Raw genomic sequence first — 18,865 nt, forward strand, 5'->3', positions numbered from 1 at the left:
GGCGCGTCGCTGCCCCGCGGGACTCCAGGCGAGCCGGGAGGAGACCCTCTTCCGTGGGGGGCGACTTTTGTTTGCTTGCCGGCTTCTTTCTGGTGACTTTTGCAGCTTTGCAAGATCTGTTCCCGGAGCGCACGGGAATCCGCCGCGGCGCTGCGTGCAGGCCTTTTTTTTTCTTTTGAGGTCCGCTTTCTTTGTAACTTTACGCCGAGGCTGCTCGGGTTACTTTTGTAATTTCCCGCCCCCACCCGCTGGCGGTCCTGGAGTCGCTCGGGGCCGTGGCCCGGGGGATGCAACGTGGACCGCGCAGGGCTGCCGGCTGTACCGTCGCCGCGCCTCGCCGCCCGCTGCGCTAGAGCCCGCGCCCCGGCGTCAGCCAGGGGGCCGGCGCTCGCTCCGGGGCTCCCGCTAGAGCAGGGAGCCCGAGCCCCGGGGAGTCTCGGGAGCCGACGGAGGGCTTTGTAGACCCTGACTTTTTTCAGGCCGCACAGATTTTTGTCTCCCAGCACTCCCTGTCCGCGGACCACGGTCCGCGCGCTCTCGGCGCCCGCGATGGGGAGACGGCGGCGGCTGTGTCTGCAGCCCTATTTCGTGTGGCTGGGCTGCGTGGCGCTCTGGGCGCAGGGCACGGCTGGCCAGCCCCAGCCTCCGCCGCCGAAGCCGCCCCGGCCCCAGCAGCCCCCGCAACAGGTCCGGCCCGCGGCGGCGGGCTCCGAAGGCGGGTTCGCGGTGCCTGAGTACCGCGAGGAAGGCGCCGCGGCGGCCAGCCGCGTCCGCAGACGAGGACAGCAGGACGTGCTCCGAGGGTAGGTGGGCAGGAGGCACTGGGGGGGACCCTTGCCTTGGCAGCTTTCCATCCCACCCCTCCCTCAGCCTAGTTCTGGCGGCTCAAGCCGCGGCCCCCTCCACCAGAATCCCGAGGACTCCCAGGAGCGCCTCCCCCTTTTCCTTTTCCTCCGCAGCTCAGTGGGCAAAAAGCCCTCCCTAGGGGGTTGAGTCGGAGGCCCCCGGGTGCGGAGGGTAGAGCGCGCGCAGTGACCGCGGTGCGGGAACAGGTTCCAAATGTGAGGCTGGAGGCGGGCTTGAGTCCACTGGGCGTCGGGGCTGGTGGAGCCTGCCAGCACCCCACCGTCGGGGGCGCCGCTCCCGAGCCTTTTGTTTGAGGACCAGTGCGGGGCTTAGGGTTCAGTCTAATCATCAAACTCCAGCGCTTCAGCTTCCGACGCGCCTTCCTGGACACGTCGGGGCCGCAGGAACAGTGGATGGAGGAGGGACGGATTTGGGGACGAGGGCAAGGATTTTTGAAAACAGAGGGATCCCTTTGTTCTCTGCATCCGGAGGCTAGAGTAGTAGCAAATGACATGTTTCTAAGTTTCTTTTCGCCCTTTAGGAAGGCAATACGGAGGGCAGACGAAAAGCAAGGTTTAGACGTTTCCGACCCTCCCCTGTTCCAGCCCATGTACTTCCCTGTCTGCGCCCCAAGCCCCAAGAATGTGAAGTGTAGTTTTGGTTTGTTTGTTGTCCCGAAATCCTCTCACTCAGGGTTTTGCTTGGGAAAACCGCTAATGTGTTACCGTACCCTTCCCTCCATGTGTGTGACCTCGCTTGTCCATCGCAGGCCCAACGTGTGCGGATCCAGGTTCCACTCCTACTGTTGCCCTGGATGGAAGACGCTTCCTGGAGGAAACCAGTGCATTGTCCGTGAGTGCCTGATGGGGATTGCCGCCTGGGTAGCGCGGTCGGCCCCCTGTCAGGGCCCAGCTCTTGCATTGAGTCCTTGGGGGCACACAGTTGCTTTTAGAATCCAGTGGCCACAAAGCAGTGGTAATTAGGACGCGGCCCCATTCGAGTGTTGAGGAAGAAGCAGCCGGTTTACATCAGTTTAGGCTCCACTTCTAGGCTCTGTTGAAGGGCAATAATGATAAAGGTTTCAGAGATACTTGGAAGTTTTATCTTTCTGTGTCTATTAATACAAACTGAAGGGGGAGTACAGCAATTCCCTAGATAACTCAAAACCACTTTTTCCTAAAAGAGTCCAGATAAGACCACAATGTGATTATGTAAATTATCTGGCTTTTGACTGCATGAGGTTTAGGACTTTTGAAGATCAAGCTTGCTTAGGCCTTTGTACAAAACCACTTTATTATCTCTGGTTTCATCTCAACAGCCACATAACATAGATATGAAAGGAACTCTCTCAGGGATTTAGAGTTGACCCAGGTCAACAAAATTTTTAAAAGAACTCTTCCCAAATGGTTTGAGGTTGTTTTTTTTTTTTCCTGAAGATATTTAAATTTAGGATTTTCAGGCTCCATATCTGTCTCCTAGAGTACAGTAGGTTTTTCAAAGTGTGAGGCGTAGAACTTCAAAAGTTCTGCCTCTCTGGCCTTAAAATTTTTATTATTTTATTTAGTTTTCAAGGAGTATATGTAGCTTTCCTAAATTCTAATTGGAGAAGTCATTAGTTATCAGCCTCACCGTGATGGGCCATAGGATGTCTTATTTCACATTCCTGTGAATTTGTGACTTGAAGTGTGACTGGCCTTCCTCTGTGTATTTATCTAGCAGAGTCACATTTGTCTTGTCCGGAGGAGAGCCAGGTATCATAGACAGCACATTCGTTTAGAGCCAATCTTGACTTTAGATTGACCTTCATGTTCTCCAGGGAAAAGATAATTATGCAACTGTGAACAGAGAAAACGGGCAAGCCTCACTAGCCAAGGGATAATAAGGATGTAGTGGCATCTCTGACTCTATATTTATTGGTTTTGTGGGTTTGAGATAGACCCTTAATGTAATGTTGTTTCAGTTTTTTAAAAAGGAATGAAATCTCAAGTGTTGTGAAGACTTGTTTCTTAAAACTTTTTCTACTCTAAAAATCCCACAATCTCCAGTTGGGAGGCAAAAATGGGAAATAATGACTGTTCTTTAAAGTGATTCATAAATATTTTACATAAACCCTCTGATTATAAGCCTTTACTTGATTCAAAAGGAAGAAAGGGTACTGCATTCTTTTTTCTCCAATGCAGAAATCATCTATGTGAGGCATTTATGGAGGGTGTATTTACTCTTTCAGGCCAGTAGGGCATAATCCTGCCTGCTTTAAACTTAACATGGTTCCTAGAATCCTAAAGCAGCTAATGTCACTCACCACACACCTGCCATACTAGCTGGGATGACTTAGGCATTGCGGAAAGTCTGACTCACTAAATGTAATGAATGTGACTGCCATTATTGAGTTGGAGAGCAGCCGAGAAGAAGGGATCGGTTTATGGTATGTGTTGAAAATCTGTAAAGTCAGATTTTATTGGATTGGTGTGGAATGGGAATTCCAGAGAACAGAGCCTTCCAGAATATTTGTGGTAGAAATATATACGTACATGGATATATTGTGCATATATATATACATGTACATGTGTGTGTGTGTGTATATATATATATATATATACACACATATATATATGTAGCCCTCTGAATGTTGGCTTTAAATACTTTTAGTTTTTCAGTAACGTTGTGCTTTTTACTTGTTTAGAAAAACCACTTTGGAAATCTCGGAACAACAGTGACATTGTAGCCTGCATTTCTACTACTTGAAATATTTGGGTGTTTATGAAATACAATGGAAGTTACATGTATCATAAATCTCTAGAAAGCATAAACTTTGAAGTTATCCTTAAATCTCCAAAAATGTGTATAGCACATATATCAAGAGTTCTCTACAAAAATATCAGCGCATTAAAAAAATAAACACCCAAGACTATGAAATAGTGCACAGGGGCGCCTGGGTGGCTCAGTCGGTTAAGCGGCCGACTTTGGCTCGGGTCATAATCTCACGGTCTGTGAGTTTGAACCCCGCGTCAGGCTCTGTGCTGACAGCTCAGAGCCTGGAGCCTGTTTCAGATTCTGTGTCTCCCTCTCTCTGACCCTCCCCTGTTCATGCTCTGTCTCTCTCTGTCTCAAAAATAAATAAACGTTAAAAAAAAAATTGAAATAGTGCACAAAGTAGAGGAAGAATGTAATGCCTTTATATTTTGTTGTAGAGATCTCACTTAAATTTTGAATTTTAATACTTTACATTAAATTTAGTAGTTCAATTATTTTTGGCTTTTAAAATGATAATATGTGAAGATAATAACCAAACTGAAACCATCATAAAGTCAAAATCGGGAATTTTCATTCTAGGATTTCCTGGTGATGATAAGTTATTTATTGTATTTATTGAATTTCTATCATTTAGCAAAAGGCAAGCTCTGAGGCAACTTAGAAAAAGAGATAAGTAAAATACCAATAGAATGCATGCACCAAAGATTATTTTTTTCATACATTTATACAACAGAATTCTTTCTTTACAGAAAACATTAAAATGATTACCATCTAGAATTTTAATCTGTTTGGCCTTCACCAGGCTTCATGAAGAGGCAAAGATAATAAAAGAAAAATGTATTTCTCAAACTGCTGCAAACCTGATGCATTTTGATTTGAGTCTCTGTGCTTGTTGTCAGCATTCTTAGTTGTGACCTGCAAAGATCACTGAAGTACTTCTGAACTTCCCAATATTGTTTCCGAAGGAATGGAATTGACTCTCTCACTTTTCATTGGTTTGGTTTTATTTTAATCTTGTTAGAACTTGAAGCAGTGGGAAAGTTTGTTGGTTTACTTACTGTGAAATTTTGCTATGAAGGGCATTTTGATCAGTAGAATGGGAGGGAGTTGGCCTGAAATCATAGCATTTGAACCTGAAAAGACATCAGATCCCTCCAGTATAAGCTCTGTTTTCTTTTACCAAGAAGAAAACAAAACCCAGAGAAGCTGTGTGTTTTTTTCTAAGTTTACAGTGGGTCCACGGTAGCACAAGAGCTCCACATCAGACCTCTGGCGTACTGTGTATTCTTCACTGTGCTGCGTACCTTCTCCCAGCATCTGTAAAATCCTAACAACTATGTCCTCTTGCCCTCTCCTTTTGGTGTTTCTGGGTCTCATGGTTTTCATGACTGTGGGAGGGATAGACAGTTTGGTGAGGGAAATCTTAATTTGAGATGAGCACGAGGAGAAAGGGCCTACATGCTTTCCCTTCTCACTGGCTCACAGCTATAGAGCACACACCTGTGGTCATAACAGAGATCTGCTGTCTGAGGATGACCGGTCTTCCTCCATGAGACCTTCCTTGGGTTTAGGACCTGGGTATTCGCACGTTGTAGATCACCTAAGCCTAAACTCAATGTCAGCTTGCTGAGGATAGGGGGCTTTGACATAAGATATTATTTTAGTGAATATGTGTCACTGGAAAATTATTGGTGATCAGAAACTGTAGCACATTTTAGAAATTAACAGTCCACTCTGACAGGAACCATGTTCTTGCCTAACAGTCTTCACACTGTGATCTATGACATTTTCACTTATAAGGACTACTAATGGAGATGCTGGTCATATTATGTGGATGTCAAGAGGCAATTTGGAGAAGGAAAACAATTACTGAGTTAGCTTGCTTCTGTGGAACACGCCATTTATATTATTGCGGGTCTTAGATCTTTTTGAAAATTGTGAGACTCCTGTCTAGCAAAAGACACATATGCACATCTGCATAAATGTTTATAGCTAGTTTGAAGACATTCCCAGACTCTCCTCTTCTTGTCTTCATGCATCTACTCATGGAGCATTAAAGTACATAGACTTTGTGCACAAACAAAGAATTCAGTTGTAGATATGGAGATAAATGAACTGACTAAACATGGGAGAGCCTTCCCATTTGAAAGCACTCTGCTGACGATTTTGAGGATCCATGGTATGTGCTGTGTCAGTGAGCCTAACATTCTTTGCTGTGATGACCCTCATACCTTGGAGGTCACAACCGCAGGAGGCTTTGACTCTCCCTCCATCAAAATGTCGCAGCAGCTTTTCTGAGCAGCAGGGATAGGCCACGTTGTGGTGGTAGCATGAGGGAAGAAAGGCTGGAGGAAGGAGAGAGGGAATTATTAAGGAGAACAAAGATTGATGATGGGGTAGGTCAGATACCAGCTGGGAAGGAATGTGCACAGAACCCCTGGGGCTTGGCCAAGTGGTTAGGGCTCAGAGTCTCTGGCTCCACCCATTTTGTATTTTCTATCTTGTGAAGATCTTTTCCAGAGTGGGCTGTGTTTCCTGAGGTATGTGGGACCTCTGGGTTTCCTCAGTCCTCCCAGTTTCTAGGACCAAGACTGTTGTCTTGTGGTAAATTCCGTGTATAAACACTCTGCCTTGAATGGGAAACATGACCCGTATTGATGGGAGAATTAAAAGGCTATGGAACTTGAAATAGTGCCATTTGTTTGCACATTATTGTAAGGATACTTATGAGACTGAGTCTCATGTCTACAATGGGTAGTTTTGTTACATATCTGAAATTAGTCATTATGTATCCCATGGTTGTTGTTGTTTTTATCTTAGCTTTTCAGGTTTAGTGTTGTTAACTGTAGCTTTCTGGTTTTGTAAACTGTGGATTATTACCTAATTGTTCCTCTCCTTCCCTGTTGTGCTTTCCACAGCAATTTGTAGAAATAGTTGTGGAGATGGATTTTGTTCCCGTCCTAACATGTGTACCTGTTCCAGCGGCCAAATATCACCAACCTGTGGATCAAAATCAAGTATGTTTATTAGATGTGACCTTACTTAATGCATTATTCTGAAACTTCTGAGTAAACGCAAAATGTCTTTTTCAACAAGGGTATAAGTCTCTGATTATTTTCCTTACTAACTATATCTGTATTTGTCTTTGGAGTGAAAAATCTTCGGTGGCTTAATTATCGTCACCAAAAACTAAGAAGGAGTAGGGTCATGATGTTTATTAAGCAAAATGCTTTAATTCTGGTCCAGAAGCTATGCATCTATGTTATAAAAGTACCTGGATTCAGTGGAGAAGTTCTTTATAATTAGGAATTGTTGGGGAGCCTGGGTGCCTCAGTCAGTTAAGTGTCTGACTTCAGCTCAGGTCGTGATCTCAGGACTCGTGGGTTCGAGTCCCCGCATCAGGCTCTGTGCTGACAGCTCGGAGCCTGGAGCCTGCTTCTGATTCTGTTTTTCCCTTTCTCTGCCCCTCCCCCACCCACTCTCTTTCTCTCTCTCAAAAGTAAATAAACATTTAAAAAATAATTTTTTTTTTAAATGAATAAGAACTGTAACTTACTGGGTTTTTACTATGTGCCTGGTACTGTTTTATGTTTTTGATGATCGCATGTTATTTAATCCTCACATAAAAAGAACTATGAGGTAATATTATGACCCCATTTTACAGAGAAAGAAGATGGGTGCATTTGAGTTAAATAACTTGCCCAAGGTAACATAGATTTGAATCCACGTGTTCTGGTGCCTAAACCTGTAGGCATTTGCAAACCCTATGCTCTGTTTATTGCCTATTGTTTAATCCTGTGGTTCCTGTCCTGTTTTGTAGGTTAACTAATCGGGAAAGGTAACTGACAAAATACTGTGTACTGACATGATGCTTTACGTTTATTAACTTGCTCTGCTTTACACATATGAACTCCCAGCAACCCTGAAAGATCACAACAATAGACTAACATTGTGTTATTCATGACCTAGCTAAGAATTGTCGGGTCTTCAAGCCGTAATCTTTTAGGCCAGTGTTTAAGGTAATATTCTAACAGAGTAGAAGCAGATACTCTTTATTTAATTGCTCAGTAATTGAATAAAATTTTAAACTTGCCTCAAGCCAGAGTGACGTTTCATTTTTAACATTTCTCTCTCCACGTTTTCCCTAAGAAGACATGCAAGAGAATCTGTCTGACTCAGATATTGAAGATTCAAGATTTCTATGACATGTCATTGTCTTCTGATGAAACTTCTGAGTAGAACTTTAGTTTCATTTTCTTTGAAAATAATCCGTCATTTTCTCAGCTTTTTAAAGCTCTCATTCACAGTTCATCCAGGCTTTCTCTGACCACCCTGATTAGCAGATTTCCTCCATTGCTTTCCGGAACCTCCCTTATCTGAACGCCTGGAAGATATTCTTGCCCATATCTTCATTGTCTTGTCTTAGTTTTCCCGCAAAAAACAAACAAACAAACCCAATCCTGGAGAAATTGTACAATTCAACTTTTTAATTCTCTGCCTGGGCAACAAAACATTCATAGGCCTACGCTCATTTTATGGTATATAATTCCAGAGGGCATCCATGAATTTCTGTGGCCTTGAGTAATAACTCTATTTTCATCAGGAAATATTCTCTCTTTTCCATTCCCCACCCTGCTCCACTTCCTAAGGCATTTAGCACCATTACTGACTCTCTTTATGAATGCTCTTTTCCCTTCACTAGTGCAATATCAATGGCCACAGTGTTCCTTTATTATTATTATTATTATTATTATTATTACTATTATTATTATTATTATTTTAGTCTCCTGTCCGTGTCCTCTTCATTAGACTTCCTTTCAGAGTTCAGCATTGTCAACAGTCTGGTCTCCCTGGGTGAACTCATTTGCATATATGCCTTCAACTACTACCAATATGTTGCTAACTCATACTGATGATCTCCAGAATACATCCTTCCATTGAGCCTCATATTCGCCTGTTCCGTTTCCTATTCCACATCTCCGTGATGCTTAGTAAACTTCTGAAAGTTGGTAGCATGAAATTTGATTCATTGTTGCCCACAGTCTACTTCCGGTTTCTCTTGCCTCAGCAAATGGCAGCTGCCATCCACCCAGTGCTTGAGCAACTGTTTCTCTTCGCTTTCTCCCTCTTTCTCTCATGTCATATCAGCTCTTTCAACAAGACCTGTGAGTTCTCTTGGGAAACATCTCAAATACATCTTCTCCTTTGCATCACCACTGAGAGCCTATGGTTTAGCGCTCCACATCTCTCAGAGGGACTACTGCAGTAACCTTCCGAGGGCTTCTCTGGCTTCTGCTCTTGCTCTCTTCAAATCTCTTCTGTGCAGAGCAGCTTGAGGAATCCTTTAAAAATACAGATTGCATCACTTTACTGTCTGATTTAAATCCTTTCAATGACTTCTGTTGCATTTGGGATATAATGCAAAACCTTCAATGGCGAAGGAGGCCTTGCATTATCTGGCTGGCCTCTGGATGCCTCTCCAGGATCTTCTCTTCTCAGCCTGACTCTTTATAATCATGTAACCCTTTCAGTTCTTCAAACAGAAGAACTTTACCATCTGAGAGTATTTCAATTTTCTGATTCCTCTCCCTGTGAGGTTCCTCGCTGGTACTTCTCATGCCTGGCTCATTCTCATTTTTTAGAACTCAGTTTCAGTGTTGCATCAGAATGGTTCTTGTCTCCCTTCTGTCTAGGTTCCTTTTTGACTCCAGGGTATTCCCTTTCATGACACAATTTCCTTTGGAGAACCTGTCACAACCTATGATGGCTTTGTGGCATTTGTTGACTTGTGTTTTGTCCGTCTATGGGAATGGTAGCTTCATGAGAGTGGGTAGTAAGTCTTTCATTACAGTGGGGCGCTGAGCACATAGGGCAGGCACTCAGCCCCTGCATTCCAAATGGATACACAAGTGCTTCCCACATTCTGGAAACTACACTACTAGTCATCATATATTGATTGACAGTGAAAGTGTAATATGTTTTAAAGGCATGGTGAGTGATGTAACACATATGCTCGTGTGCGTACTTACACAAATAAAGATGTATTTGTGTCATAGTGCTTCTGTAGAATATATTTGCCATTGAATTGGGATTTAGTATACTTTTATAACTCACAGACACTGTAATTATAGTGATTGATAGTTTTATACTTTTTTGCTGTTCCTTGCAGTTCAGCAGTGCAATGTTAGATGCCTGAATGGAGGGACCTGTGCTGATGACCATTGCCAGTGCCAGAAGGGATATATTGGAACTTACTGTGGACAACGTAAGGAACATTGGCATAGACTTCATTTATTAGCAGTCATTTGATTCAGTGGGTATTTCATACTAAGCCATAATTTAAGGGGGTGTGAAGCCTATGATCATTAAAAAAATAATTTTATGTAGTAAGCCATCCTTTACACTTAAATTTCCAATTTGTATCATAGGAGATTTGTTTCTCTTTAAAGTGTTTGTGTTTTAGAGGACTGATGTTGAGTACCACCCCTACTTTATCAGATTTGACATATATCACAAGTTAGTACTCACTTGCTTTTTTAAAAATCTAGCTCCATAAAAGATGAATACCAAACTAAAGAAATGGTAAAGATTGTTGCGATTTCTCTCTCTCTCTCTTTAGGATACCCCAGAATGAACCCTAGGAGAGCCAATCTTACAAACTGTCTTTTGCTCGTATATGTTTAATGATACAATACGGTAGTGCAGGGCTATGAAATGATTTTTTAAAAATGCGATGTCATTGTGAAAGAGGGAGCTTTAATCCAGTAAAGATCTTCTCTTCACTGTCTGGAGAATATTCTGCACTAATTAGATAACGTTTTAACAAAGATGTAGGTATTGTAGCTCTTGGATAATAACATATCCCTTGAAGTTTGTGTTTCCCAAATGGTGGGACTCTTACTAGAATCCCCATATTTTAAAGTATGGATGAGTAAAAGAACACAACGTCAAACATCATTGAATCATAAATAGTAACAAGGCCCCTTTTCATGTGGATTTCATCAGATGCAGAGTCTCGGTTTGCTGCTGATCTTTGAGACCTCCCTAAGAATTTTTCATCAGCATTTTACTATCTATCTATCTATCTATCTATCTATCTATCTATCTATCTAAGAGAGAGTGCACGCACAAGGAGGGAGAGGGGCAAAGGGAGAGAGAGAGAATCTTAAGCACAAGGCTCGATCTCAGAACCCTGGGATCATGACCTGAGCCCATATCAAGAGTTGGGCACTTAACTGACTGAGCCACTCATGCTCCCCTGTCATCAATCCTTTTAATACAGAAAAACGAAACGGTAGAAGTGCAAGAGTATCTACCTTGCTTAAGCTAATCTTATTTTACTTTTGTTAGAGCTTTAAACGATTTAAAAAGTTGTTTTCAGTATGTATGAAGCATAAAATTTACTATTTTATCCATTTTCTCAAAAGTCTATTTATTTGTTTTTGAGGGGAGGTGGGGTTGCAGAGAGAAAGAATTCCAAGCAGGCTCCCTGCTGTCCCAAGTACAGAGCCCGACATAGGGCTCGATCTCATGAACCTTGAGATCATAACCTGAGCCAAAATGAAGACACTTAACCAACTGAGCCACCCAGGCGCCCCTGTTTTAACTATTTTTAAGTGTACAGTTGAGTAGGATTGAGTACATTCACAACTGTTTTGTAATTATCACCACCATCCATCTTCAGAACTTTGTTTTTGAGGTACACAAGTAAAACTGTACTCATTAAACACTGACCCCCCCCCATTTCTCCCTCACCCTGTCTCCTGGCAACCACCATTGTGCTTTCTGTATATGTACATTTGACTGACACTCAATACCTCAAGTAAGTGGAATCACACGGTACTTGTCCTTTTGTAACGAGCTTATTTTGCTTAGCATAACGTGTTCAAGTTTCCTCCATGTTAGAACATGGGTTAGAATTTCCTTCATCTTTAAGGCTGGTGAACATTCCACTGTATGTATCGACCATCTTTTGTTTTTGTCTATTTGTCCGTGAATGGACACTTGAGGTTCTGCTGTCTTTTGGCCGTTGTGACTATAGATGCACAAACATCCCCTTGAGTCCCTGCTCTCCGTTCTTTTGAGTGCATACCTAGAAATAGAATCCGTGGCTCCTATGCTGATTCTCTTTTTGATTGGAAGAGCTGCCTTACTGTTTTTGTTAGTGGCTGCGCTGTTTTACATTCCCACCAGCAGCGTACAAGGATTCTGATTTCTCCACCTTCTCACCAACACTTCGGCTTTTTGTTTGCGTGTGTGTGTGAGTGAGATAGCTATCCTACTGGGTGTGAAGTGGTATCTTCTTGTGATTGTTGTTATTTTTAGGTCTGCCTTCCATTTAGGGTAATACAGCTTTCCATTTACAAGTGCTATGAAGTTTTCTTTTAAAATAATTTAATATAAGTAGGTGAATCAACTTGAAGAAAAATACTTTGTTCAGGTCAGGAGTTGGCCATCATTTTCGGTAAAGGCCAGATAATATTTTAAACTTTGTGGTCTTTCTCACAACTACTTAGCTCTTCTGTTACGGTGCAAGAATGACCATAAACCATATGTAAATGAAAGAATTTGGCTGCGTTTCAGCAAAATTTTATTTTTGGACACAGAAATTTGAATTTTATACCATTTCCATGTGTCACAAAAATATACTGTTCTTTTTGATTCTTCAACCATAGAAAAATATTAAAACCTTTCTTGACTCACGGGCAGTACAAAAACAGGTTGTGGGCCAGATCTGACCTGTGGGCTGTAGTTTACAGATCCCTTTTGTAGGTGGCTTTCAGGTATGGCTACAGATGTTAAGATAATCTGAGATTGACAAGTTTGGGAAGTGGAGCATTAAGGAATTTGAGAGAATACGCTGCACTGAGGCCACTTTCCTTGCGGGAATAAGAGATGCCAGTTTAACAACTTTTTTGGGCCAGGTTTGGCCAGGCAGAAGCAGGAAATAGCTGGACAACAGTGGAACAGAAATCGTAGCAAAGTTTCTTTTTTCATGGATGATTTTTTTTCCTATATTTTCTTCATACATTGAAGTAGTTTCGAAATTTTATACAATGGACCCCAGTTTATAACCACTAAAAAAACCTTTTATGAACATAATATTATAAGGAGGCCGATTTATACCTTTTTTATACCTATACGGAAATGTTAGGAGATCTGATTGTATTCCTGTTTTATAGAGTTGAGTAGTAAGGGAAGAGACACAATTATCCTTTAAACTCAGCCTTTTGGTCTATAGGGGAGAATGATGATTACTTTACAATTATAGGGGGGGAAGAGCCTGCCTCTACTGTTCTTTCAGAGTATTTACTCAGATCTATTATGAAACTAGCTGCTTTCAGCCTGAATTCAGCTGATACATCTGTCTGGTATGTGTATGTATTTTCCTGAAGGTTCTGCAGAAAGAGTGTGTTAGTGTGTCCCTTCCCTGTTCTTCACAGAAATGGAAAGTAAAGGGATGGAAAGTAGTTTCTCTTCCTACAGGAGGCACTTTTATGTTCTGTCTCTGTGCCAAATCCTACCAATGTCCCCACATTTTTCATTTAGGGGAAAGGGAAAAGCACTGGGTCAGAAGAGCAGCATATATGAGGGGCGCCTCGGTGGCTCAGTCGGTTAAGTGTCCGACTGGCTCAGGTCATGATCTCACAGTTCGTGGGTTCGAGCCCTGCATTGGGCTCTGTGCTGACAGCTTGGAGCCTGGAGCCTGCTTTGGATTCTGTGTCTCCCTGTCTCTCTGCCCCTCCCCCACTCACGCTCTGTCTCTCTCTCTCAAGAAATAAATACTAAAAAAAATTAAAAAAAATAAAAACATTAAAAAATTAAAAAAAAGAGCAGCATATATGAAAATTTGTTCTCTGAATATCTCCTGAGACAAAACTATCCTTGCACAGTACTTAGGCTTCATAGGACATATGATGCAGGCAAATCATGGAACCAGAAAAATCCATTCACAGCAAGTAAGAAGGTGGCAAGGTGTGACATCAGCTCAAAACATGGTGTAAGGAAGCCACTTCCTGAGTTGTCTGACAGACAGAGAGAGAGAATTACAGTACTGAGAGTAAGGAAGCAGGTGTAAAAACTCTCAGCCTGTGAATCCAGAAAAGCCCTGGAAATATGTTTGCTAAAATAAAGATTATAAAAACATGTAAACTGCTTAGCTGCCTTCCCAGAAATGTGGACAGTCTTCCTTAGAAAGCACTCATTCATTTCATTCAGCAGTGTTTATTGAGTCACTCCTGGGAGCTCCATGCTGTGCAAGGTGTTGGGAGTAGATCCGTGAGCAAAAGGTCCCATTTTAGGTCAGTGGGAAAAGGGTTCCAGGCAGAAGGAGAAGCAGATTCACAGGACGTTTGGTGCAAACAGACTTTGCGTATTTTGGAGACCATGAAAGAAGACCCATGTGGCTAAAGAGAGGAGAGGAGGTAAGGGTAGGAGGTGAGTTCTGAGATGGTGGTAGAGGGCCTTATACCCCAAGGAAAGAAATTGGGAGTCATTGAGGCAGTTTGAGCAGTGGAATGATATGATCTGATTAACTTAGAAGCATCATTCTGGCTATTGTGTTGGAACTGTGTTGTAGAAAGAGTGAGAGAGAAAATGAAAGGCCAGTTAGCAGACAGGGTAGTGGTGCCCATGCTCAGTGCTGGTGTAATTGAGGATGTGATAAGTGCTTGCCTTGAGCTTGTGTTTGGAGGTAGAATCTGTGGAAGGAAGTGTGTGCTGACGGGCTGGGCATGCGGTGGGCGGGGGTTGGCGGTGCGGTGGTTGGTGGTGGTGGAGAAAAACAAAAAGCAAAGACCTCTGATGACAACTGGAGGTTTGGGTGGAGCTCCAGAATGTGAATGGTAGTGTCATTTTCTGAAATGGGAAATAGCCAGGGAGTGGGTTAGGTGGGGCTGCAAATATGGAATAGCAAGGATTTTGTTTTGCATTTGATAGTTTAAGGAGTCCCTTCCACCTCCAATTGGAAAGATGTTTGAGCTAAGATCTTAGGAGAGAGCTTAGGGAAATATGAACTTGGGAGCACAAGACTGAATTTTTATATAGATAATAGGTTAATTATAGGCCGTGATAAAGATTCCTAGGAAGTTGCTGTGGATAGTATGTAGCATGTATTTTTCTCCACTGCCTTTTGCTGTATATCCCACAGCAGGTGTAAGCATTGTTTTTCTTCCTGGGTGGTCACCATTCTTTCCATGGCGGAAATTTAGGCATATTCACATTTCTTTCCAACTCCAGTTGAAGTGTAAATTTGCATTTCCATTATATTTTGTCACAAGAAAAACTACTTTATAAAATAACTTTCAGGGCACCTGGCTGGCTCAGTTAGAAGGTCATGCACCTCTTGATCTCGGGGTCATGAGTTTGAGCCCCATGTTGGGTGTGGAGATGACTTAAATAAATAAAAGTTAAAAAAATAATTTTTATCATAACTCATTCTTAAGGAAAATAACTTCTTTTGTTTATTTTTGTGTTCCACTTTTACATGCATTGCCTGCTTCTCTTCTGTTGCTGTTGTTCCTCAGTGTAAACTTTGGATTCTGTAGAGCGTGTCTTATTTTTCATAAAATACCCTGTAGAATAACAGAGAAGGAGAATTAAAGTTTGTAGAACACCTTCAATGTGCAGCTACTGTGCACTTTGTTTTATACACTGTTTTATTTAACCTTCGGGGCCCTCTAAGCTAGGGACAATTAACTCACTTTTTCGGCAGAATCAGAAAGATGATTTGATTAGGGTGTGCTCATCTGTTCACTGTGGCATTCTGCCTTCCAAAATAGTGGAAAAAAGACTGCAAAACTTTCATGTATTTCAAAAAAAACTTTTTTGTATCTGCGGTACATCAACTTCTACATTAGATAATGGGGATACAAAGGCAAGCAAACTGGTCTGTGTTGTGGAAGGAGCTAACTCTCACGCAAAAACTGGAAATGTCAGCCAGTAGCTGTACGAGTGGGTCTCATCCTCTTTGTTCATGGGAACCCTTTACATTTAAGAAAAAAAAGTTATTGAGGATTTCGAAGATCTTTTGTTTAAGTAGGTTACATCTGCAGATATTTTTGCCCTGTTAAAAATTAAAATAGAGAAATTTGTAAAAAATTATTTAAAGTATTTACAATAACAAATCATATTGTATGGTGACCTGAATTTTCTAGGAACAATAAATATGTTTTCCCCACTGAGAAACACAAACAAAACACACACACACACACACACACACACACACACACACACACACACACAGAGAGAGAGAGAATGAGAAGAGAGACATTATGAGTATAGCCTAAACAGGTTACACTAGGTTTCATCTGTAGTGGACGAGTTCTTTCCAGGACAAAGTCCAGGATTATCTAGCCGCCTTCTTCTACCTGGGATTTGGAAGTGTGTTTTTGGAAAACCCTGAGAGAAGCTCTTCCTTCACTTAAGACAGGGATAAATCCTGAGTGTCTACCATGAATGTTTTCTCCCCAGTCACCTTAAAGCCTAGCATGTGTCTCATGAGGGAACACGTCAGGAAAAATGGTTTCCATTTTCGTTTCTTCCAGCTTGCTGATGTTTCAGGCAGTTTTCTCACACCGTAATTCATTACATGAGGCAAGGGCCACCTCTTTGCAGTGTATCTTTGTAGCAGTGCAGATCTTCAAACACTGGCAGTTGTTTCTGTGGAGTTACACACTACTGAGCGTTCTAGGATAGGTTTTTGTTTTCTTCCACATTCCTGTCCATCCCCATCTTTCTCATACTTCTCATGACCTTTATTTCCTTTATCCTTCATATTTCTTCACCTAATTGGTTGCCTAGCCCATATTTCCAGACAGTAATGAGTAGGAAGTGCTATGGAGAACTCAGCTTGGGACAAGGGAAGAAGCCGAAAGGTGTAGTTCTTACACAGGCCTAATTGTGCAGATGGACGTAGACTACTTCCTGCCTTTGAGCAAAGCCTGCTGTAGACAAAGAATCTTAAAGCTATTAGCACAGTGGTGCTTTAAGATGAAGACATCTTTTGTTTCAGAGTATGTTTTGGTTTTGTACTGTCAGCAGAACAGAAGCCACTTGGAGCAGTGTGGATGAAAATAGGTAAACCAGCTGAACATTCCCGGTAAGGAAATAGCAACGTTATTGCATATTTAGATGTCAGTTTATTTATTGAGCTTCCCTTTTTGGATATGTACTTCATTTGAAGGGCACATAGATGTGCTTTGCCCCCTCACTTTGCTTTAATGTCTTAAGTTCTGTTTTTTGAGCATGAGTCATAGAATGCAATCCTTTTCATCTATGAGGACATTGTTGATATTCAACAAAGTGGGTGGGTTGACCGACAAGCTCTTAGTATTTTTTCTTGGAGAAGGCATGATTCTTAGATTCAGCTGCTGTCAGGAGAATTAGTAGGAATACTTGTTTTTCAGGGAATCTGCAGAATGGTTTCCTTTTTGTGGTCCTGGCTGCTGAGGGTGGTGCAGTGGGGGAGGGGAGTGGCTCAGGGTCAGTTCTGGCTCCTTGGGGCCCACAGAGCCTGAATTGAATCCTGGTTTCCCTGGTCCCAAGTGGAAAGGAGTGAAAGAGTGCAGGCTGCCTGTGTGTGTCATAAAAATTTTGGACCGTGGGTTAATTTTTTAATAAAAATATTTATTATATTGACACAGAGAGGTTTTCCCTTCTTAGCTTTTATATCCTCTACGTGCTGTCTACAGATTCCAGATTCATTATTTCTTTTGGTGTTTCATTCCTGAATTGATGGTATTTCCCTCTCACTTTTCATGTTACATTTGCCCTTTTCTTATTGACCACCCCCACCCTGTCTTTTTAGGAGGGGCTTTTTTTCTTTTCTGATTTTTCCTTCTCTGTGTTGCCATATCCTCTTTATTTTTCCATGTCACATACCTCCCCCTTTTTTCTCTCTCTTTCTGCTACCTGTTGTCTGCCCCCTTTTTCCTGCATTTCCCCATATTTTAATCACCTCCTTACCTGTGAAGTTCGATTATGGGGCTAATAGAGCTAAAATAGACGATTATATAGTCATATTCTGATAGTATGAACATTTGAACCAGCTAATTTTTGTGATTCTGTTTAATAAAAACAAAAAACAAAAAAACTTTTACCGAACCTGTGCCTAACAGTGTGACTTAAATTGATTGTGTAGGCTTTTGTCTCAGTATACATCATATATATTTACTTAAATGGGTGATGTGAGCTGTAGCATGTTTGAGAGGTGAGATCCATTATAGGTTTAATCTCCACCAAATATTGTACAGATGACCCTTGAACAACATGGATCTTGGGTGGGGGATGTCAACTCCCCCTGCAGTTGAAAATCTAAGTATGTAACTTTTGAATTCCCAGAAACCTAACTGCTAATAGTTAATGGGAAGCCTTACTGATCACGTAAACATTCGATTAGCACATATTTTGTATGTTACATGTATTATATGCTATATTCTTAAAGTATGCTGTAGGAAAGAAAATGTTATTAAGGAAATCCCAAGGAAGAGAAAATACATTTACAGTCCTGTACCGTATTTATCGAAAAATCTCTGCATCGGAGTGGACCAGTGCAGTTCAGACCTGTGCTCTTCAGAGGTCAACTGTACTTGGAGATTTACTGTTTAATGAGCTTCTTGCTGTGTTTTGTGTGCAGCCGTCTGTGAAAATGGATGTCAGAATGGTGGACGCTGCATTGGACCCAACCGCTGTGCTTGTGTTTATGGATTCACTGGTCCGCAGTGTGAAAGAGGTAAGAAAAGAGAAGTGATAACCTCCCTTTGGAGGAGCCTCTTTTGCTGTAACAACATGTAATTTTTTGTTATCCAATGAGAATTTTTCTAAGGAAATAATACTTTTATTCGTCATTGACTATGTCTAGAACTTGAGATGTAAGATTATGAGACGTAACTAACAACAGCTGAAGAATGTCAGTTTTCTCCATCAGAGTGACCTCCGTTTGGGAGGCCAGTGGAAGTTCTGTTGGGCAGGAGAAAAGGAGTGGAGGAATGACTGGTCAGTAGGCATCCAGCATTGTCTGCTTTATCATGTGAACGGTCAGACAAGCCCATGTGAAACCAGTTTACCATAATACGAATAGCACTTAAACTCATGACCTATAGACTGCTGAAAATCTCCAGGGCTGATGCGCTAAATGAACTATTAAATGGCGTCTTGGTAGCAAATGGGTGCGAGTGGCATGTCAAAGATGTTTAATCTTCTAAAATGTGGTAAATAACTAACACTGAACTATATGAGTAAAAATATGCTTAAACTGAAAGCAGTA

The 18,865-nt window shown here is 41.9% G+C and overlaps 1 protein-coding gene across 1 annotated transcript in view; it reads left to right on the top strand.

The window, feature by feature from the left end:
- Window positions 1-549: 549 nt before the first annotated feature.
- FBN2 (fibrillin 2) overlaps window positions 550-18,865 on the top strand; it is a 257,001-nt gene continuing 238,685 nt past the window's right edge. Inside the window, exons 1-5 of the mRNA XM_058737181.1 lie at window positions 550-803; window positions 1,616-1,698; window positions 6,519-6,617; window positions 9,770-9,865; window positions 18,236-18,331. Coding sequence (XP_058593164.1) covers window positions 550-803; window positions 1,616-1,698; window positions 6,519-6,617; window positions 9,770-9,865; window positions 18,236-18,331 — 628 coding nt within the window. The remainder of the gene's footprint in view (window positions 804-1,615; window positions 1,699-6,518; window positions 6,618-9,769; window positions 9,866-18,235; window positions 18,332-18,865) is intronic.

Source organism: Neofelis nebulosa, chromosome 1 (genome assembly GCF_028018385.1).
Source record: "Neofelis nebulosa isolate mNeoNeb1 chromosome 1, mNeoNeb1.pri, whole genome shotgun sequence".
In the NCBI taxonomy this organism is placed as follows: Eukaryota; Metazoa; Chordata; class Mammalia; order Carnivora; family Felidae; genus Neofelis; species Neofelis nebulosa.